The sequence below is a fragment of the Pteropus vampyrus genome, unplaced genomic scaffold (assembly GCF_000151845.1).
Source record: "Pteropus vampyrus isolate Shadow unplaced genomic scaffold, Pvam_2.0 Scaffold663, whole genome shotgun sequence".
NCBI classification, from domain to species: domain Eukaryota; kingdom Metazoa; phylum Chordata; class Mammalia; order Chiroptera; family Pteropodidae; genus Pteropus; species Pteropus vampyrus.
The window spans coordinates 89,167-95,432 of record NW_011889444.1 but is presented as its reverse complement, the minus strand read 5'-3'; the positions used below and the strand labels follow the sequence as shown (position 1 = coordinate 95,432).

At 52.9% G+C, this 6,266-nt stretch overlaps 1 protein-coding gene across 7 annotated transcripts in view; it reads left to right on the top strand.

The window, feature by feature from the left end:
- The window catches only part of FOXP3 (forkhead box P3), an 18,059-nt gene that overhangs the window by 6,898 nt on the left and 4,895 nt on the right, over positions 1-6,266 (top strand). For 5 of the 7 annotated variants that reach the window (XM_011385136.2, XM_023525995.1, XM_011385137.2 and 2 more), the window contains 4 exons: positions 4,033-4,264; positions 4,779-4,883; positions 4,973-5,111; positions 5,523-5,784. In XM_011385136.2, the coding sequence (XP_011383438.1) occupies positions 4,033-4,264; positions 4,779-4,883; positions 4,973-5,111; positions 5,523-5,784 (738 nt within the window). The remainder of the gene's footprint in view (positions 1-4,032; positions 4,265-4,778; positions 4,884-4,972; positions 5,112-5,522; positions 5,785-6,266) is intronic. The other 2 variants (XM_011385142.2, XM_023525994.1) reach the window with 1 other exon arrangement.

Genomic DNA, 6,266 nt, shown 5'->3' with positions numbered 1-6,266 from the left:
ACACACACACACACACACACACACACACACACACGCTCTGTCTCTTCTCTCATCTCTCGCTGTCTCATTCTCTGACTCTCATTCTCTATTTCTGTCCCATCTCATGTCTCTCCCATCTCTCTCTGTACCCCTTGTTCTCTGTGTCTCTCTCTTCCCTTATGTCTGTCTCTCTTTGTTTCTGTCTCTCTTTGTCTCTATGTATCCCTGTTCTCAGTCCCCTGAATAGAGGGCAATTGTCGACTTGAAGCCCTGCAGATACCTAACAACTCACCCCGACACAGAGCAGCAGGGTCCTGGCCTTCATCTACTCCATACCTCTCCCCTTCCCAACGTACAAGCGGAGCAAACTGAGGCCCAGAATTGGGCAGGAGAGCCTCTCCAAAGGCCTCACAGAGACACAGTGGCAGAGTCGAGACCCAAGCTCAGATCTCAGGACTCTTGGTGGGACCCTGGCTCTGTTTCTCTCGCCATTGTGAGCCTCAGTTTACATCCACGCATCCATGAGTGGGGAGAGGGGACCTGGGCTGCCACCCAGCTTCTGTCATTCCCCTTTCTGCTTTCTCACAGGTAGGACTCTCCCTAAGGCAGGAAGATTCATGGTCACAGTGTGGGGCCCAGCCTCCCAAGAGCTAGGCTGGGTGGGGTCCCAGGGCCCCATGGGTCAAGAGGCCTCATGGCCAGAGGCTGGTGATACTAAAGGGATATCAGTCAGTTAGTCTGGATGTGGAAAGAGCTCAGCTGTGTCTCCAGAGTTGGCACTGGTCCCTGGGAACCTCCATTTTAGGACCCCTCCAGAGAGCCTGGTGGTGGGATCTCTACTGACAAAGGCCAGGGCTTTTCCTGCTCCCCACCATGAGGCCCTTGCCGAAAGTGTACCAGCCTCAACCTCCCCTTCCTTCCTTCTCCATCTCTAGCAGAGTGGTTGTGAGTCTAGAAACATTGTTCCGGAATAGACAGGGAGACAGAGGCCCTGCAGGTGTCCATTCATAGATCACTGACATTTTGCTAAGCATTTTATGTGCACTAACTTTGGAAGATAAGTACAATTATTGTCCCAATTTATATATGAGCCTGAGGAGAGTTGCAGCTAGTTAGTGGCAGAGCCTGGCTCTACACTAGGGGAAGCAGAGGGGTTAATTCTAACCTTCCTGCCTTCATAGAACTTAGGAGGGAGGCTTGCTACAATTCTGGGCCTGGCAGGTGAGAGGCCCTATGAAATAGTGAGTTTTCTGCCCTTTGAAGAGTTCCAGTAAGTTGGGACACCAGAGACATTGGCCTTCACATACTGAGAAGTTGGACCCATGGACCTCACAGAGTGTGTGGGTTTGAGATTCTGGGATCCTTTGAATCTAAGAAATGATGTTCTGTGATTCTGAGGTTCTGGCGTAGTACCATTCGAAGACCCTGAGGGTCCCAGTATCTGTGGGGTCTGCATGGCACTACCCAAGCATCAAAACTTGGGCCTCTCCATGGCCTAAGAAGGGCCAGGTCTACAGGACCCAGGGCTTGTCATGGTAGCCAGATGGACGTCACTCACCACATCCGCCAGCACCCACATCACCTCACCTGGGCCAAGCAGACTGCAGGATGGGCCAGCCAATTCTCGGAACGAAACCTGTGGGGTTGGGTGTCTGCCCCCTTCTCTTCCTCCTTGGTACCGATGAAGCCCAGCGCATCCGGCCGCCATGACGTCAATGGCGGAAAAATCTGGGGAAGTCAGAGGCTGTGACAATGGGGCCCAGATGCAGACCCCGATATGAAAACACAATCTATGTCCCAGAAACATCCGCCATGCATCTTCTGAGAAATAGTCAGAAAGGGACGCCCCAACAGACAATGCAGGAAGCTGGCTGCCCAGCTTGGCCCTCCAGTACCCCACTACCAGACAGACCATATCCATGTCCCCTTTCTGAGAATGTACCTATGATTTCCTGAATCAGGCCACTCCAAAAGTGTTTTGGGAAGAGATTTCTTATAAGCTCTGGCCAAGTGTCCAGGCAGATTCAGAAGTGACCACAGGCCAGCTGTGTGGACCAAGCCAGAGTAGTGGAAAACATCCACTCACTCACCAAAATCAGTATTAATGTGCTTTCAGGCTTCTGTAACAAAGTACCACAAACTGGGTAGCTTAAACAGAAATTTATTATCTCAGTTCTGGAGGCCAGAAGTCCTAGATCAAGGTGACAGCAGGGTTGGCTCCTAGGACTGTGAGGGAGAAAGTGTTTGTGCTTCTCTTAGCTTCTCATAGTTTGCTAGCAATCTTTGGCATTCCTTGGCTTGTAGAAACATCATCCTGATCTCTGCCTTCATTTATTCACTATTTCATTCACTTACCTCCTCATGGTCACTGACATTCTCTCAGGCCTTTGTTCTAAGCCTCCATAGACCTAGACTCTTGATTTTCACACAGTAATGTTCTAACCTCCAGGGAGACTAAGGGTTGAATACCCGGATTCTCACCCTCAGAACCCCAGCCCTGACAACCCCCATGGGCCGACATCAATGAAAAGAAGGAGCAACCGCTCCCCTAGAACCCTCCTTGTAATCCCCCAGGCTGTTTTCAGCAGTTGTGTGCCCAACTCAGTGCTGTGGGGTGGGGCGGGGACACACACACACACACACACACACACACAGCCCCACAGCAGGGAGCTTGTGAAATGTGCACACATGCACACTTTCCAGAAAAAGAAGTAGAGCTCTCAAGTCACGATGGGACTGTGGAACACTGAACCTGGGTGTCCCCTTCAGTAAAATGGAGGTTGGACTAGGCAGTCCATTCTAGCTCTAGCTTCCTCAGACTAGGACTATAGGATTCTGAGAAACCAAGGCCCCACCCATCAGGGAGTATAGGGTTCTGGAGCCCTTATAGATGACTTTCAGGATTGGCCTTAGATAGGGGAAGAGGAGGAAGAGCGGGCATTCCAGGCAGGCTGACCAGCATAAGCGAAGGCTTGGAGACAGGCTAGGGGTAAACTCCAGTGATGGCTGAGTCGACGAGCTCCCACAGGCTCAAGAGAGCCCATATATCCTCTCTGGCACATGCCATGCCAGCTCTGTGCAGGGCAGAGCCCAGAGATGACCAGAACCTGCCCCTTCCTGAATTTCAGACTCCTGTACTCAGCTGCCCATTTGGCATCCCCACTCGTATGTACAATGCCAGACTTTTCATGTCCATCCACACTTGGATCATCACTCCTCCACCCCCTTCCCCCCATACCCCTCATCTCAAGTCATTTCAGTTCTGTCCTTCCAGCTGTTCAAGCTAATACCCAGAAGTCACCTTGACCCTCCCTCTCTCACCCCCATATCCAAGCTGCCAGAAAATTCTGACTCCTTTCAAACATGCTCAGAATCCACCTATTCTCACATCTCCACTGCCACCGTCTTGGTCTTTGCCACCATTATCACTTACCTGGACTGTTGTAGTATTGTCCTCACTAATCCCCTGCTCTGCCCTCACCTTTCTAGAATCTGTCTCTCTCACAGTAGCCAGAGGGATCTTTTGAGTCCATGCCCCCCACCACTCCCAGATATGCCCAAGTCACTGGATTAAAATGATGCTCCCAGGAGAAAATCAGAGACCAGCCCCAGCAGGATCAGCTACAGGCTGTGCTGGGTAAAGGGAGGGCCAGAGGGGTGAGTCCTGAAGACAAGCCTCAAGCAGTGAGGGAAGGAACTGAGACATACCCTGGCTGAGGCCCCGCAAACCAACCCAAAGCCCCCACTGCCCTCTGGAGGACACATCCCCACCAGGGCTGTGCCAGCATGCACAGGAAAGCCATGTGCTGGACCTGTGCAAGTCTGCACGTGGAGTGTACATGGAGAGACACATACCTGTGTTCCTGACACCAATGTGTGTGTGTATGTGCACACGCACACATGACCAAAGCTGGGGTCCAGCTATGGCACCCTTCGGGACATGTCTCAGCCAATGCCTGCTCCAACCAGAGGGGGTATCCATGTGGTTCAAGTGATTGTGTATTTTGCAGACCCCCAGCACATGCATAACTCTTTCCCCCGATGTCTCCACAGCCTGCCCTCAAAAAAGGACCCAATGCCCAACCCCAGGCCAGCCAAGCCCTCAGCCCCTTCCTTGGTGCTCAGCCCATCCCCAGGAGCCTCACCCAGCTGGAGGGCTGCACCCAAGGCCTCAGACCTGCTGGGGACCAAGGGCCCTGGGGCAACCTTCCAGGGCCGGGACCTTCGAGGTGTGGCCCATGCCTCCTCTTCCTCTTTGAATCCCATACCACCATCACAGCTGCAGGTGAGGCTCAGGGCCCAGAATGGGGCAAGCAGGGTGGGGTACCTGAGTCTATAGGTGCTGACCTTTACTGTGGCATCAGGCGGGAGGCCCACCTAGGGCACAGGAAGTGGTTTTCTAGGTCCCAGGCAAGTCTGTGACTTATGCAGATATCACAGGGCCAAGAAAATCCCCACTTAGCAGGTCTCAGAGATTCAAGGCACTCCCTGACCTTACAATCCCTGTCTCAGGAGAGGAGACCCTATCATGGTCCTATAGGCAGTCCATGTGTCCCCATCCCCATGTGACAAGGGAGCACAAGGAGGTGAGATGACAGAGTTGAGGCCAGCTCTGCCACTTATTAGCTGTTTGATCTTAAGAAAGTTACTCAATCTCCCTGAGCCTCAGTTTCTACAGATGTATAAAGGGGATGGTCATAGTTCCTACTATATGCGGTTGTGGTCAGGAGTATATGAATTAGAAATGTAGAACAGTGAGGATGAGGATGGCATCCCACCCACCTGCCTTCTCTCCCCAGCTTCCCACAGTGCCACTCGTCATGGTGGCGCCCTCTGGAGCACGGCTGGGTCCCTCACCGCACTTGCAGGCACTCCTCCAGAACCGGCCACACTTCATGCACCAGGTACCAACCCTGACTGGGCAGGGAGGAGGGAGCAGGTGGGAGAACTGAGGAGGGGGCCAAGCTGAACCCCAGCCCATATGTGCCCCCAGCTCTCAACAGTGGATGCCCATGCCCGGACTCCTGTGCTGCAGGTGCGCCCACTGGACAGCCCAGCTATGATCAGCCTCCCGCCACCCAGCGCTGCCACTGGAGTCTTCTCCCTGAAGGCTCGGCCTGGCATGCCACCTGGTAACACCACACCCCAAAGCTCCCCAAAACTCCAGAGACCCAAGTCCTTGAATGTGAGCAGTGTGGGCTGCAGAATTGTGGCCCACAGGTCAGAAGTGTCAGGTTTTATCATCTTGGAAACTCCAACCTCCAAAAAATGTCAGGCTCAGAACCTGAAAGATGTAGAATGTCAAAATTACAGCACCACAGATCTTTGCAAAGTTAATCAAAATGTCAGCACTTGTGAATGGCAGTTTTTTAACTGCTCCACCAGAAACCTTGGATGTTAGGGACATCAGAGCTCCCTGGGAGTCAGGACCTGTGAGGTTCTGGAGGGTGGGCAGCTCAAAAAGAGAGCTTGTGGGCCAAGCTGTGGGCCAAGCTGTGGAGCACAGTCCACAGTCCCCAGAGGTGCCCTGTCCCCACCCGCAGGGATCAATGTGGCCAGCCTGGAATGGGTGTCCCGGGAACCAGCACTGCTCTGCACTTTCCCAAGCCCCGATGCACCCAGGAAAGAGAGGTCAGTGGGCAGAGCTGGGAAGAACCCTTGCCTTGCCATTCCCTCCCCTGACACCCTCTGTCCCCCTAGCACCCTTCCGACCATGACCCAGGGTTCCTACTCACTGCTGGTAAATGGTGTCTGCAAGTGGCCCGGATGTGAGAAGGTCTTCAAGGAGCCAGAGGACTTCCTCCAGTGAGTGACCCAGGCCCGTTTCAGTCCAGAGGGGTCCCCAGTTTGTGGGAGGAGGTCTGGGGTACAGGTCTCAGCTCGGGCCTTATCCTGATAGGTAGTAAGACGAAAGAGGCAAAAGCTGAGACTGCGGATTCAAATCCAGGCTTTGTCACTCACTGGCTGCATGACCTTGGGCGAGTTACTTAGCTTCTCTGGGCCTTGGTTTTCTCATTTGTATATGGAGCATAATAGTGCATACTATTATTTACCTCCATTTTACAGACAAAGAAACTGAGGCCAAAGAGGTTAAATGTCTTGATCAAGATCATCCACTTCCCAAGTGACAGAGCTGGGATTCAAACCCAGGCATTCAGGCTCCAGAATCCATACTTCTAATTGCTTTGTCCTGCTACCTCTCGTGCCAACACACTAGCTTAATTTTAATGATCCTCAAAGTCTCAGCTCCTCACAATGACTGTTGCTGCCTCCACGTGCCTCCCCCC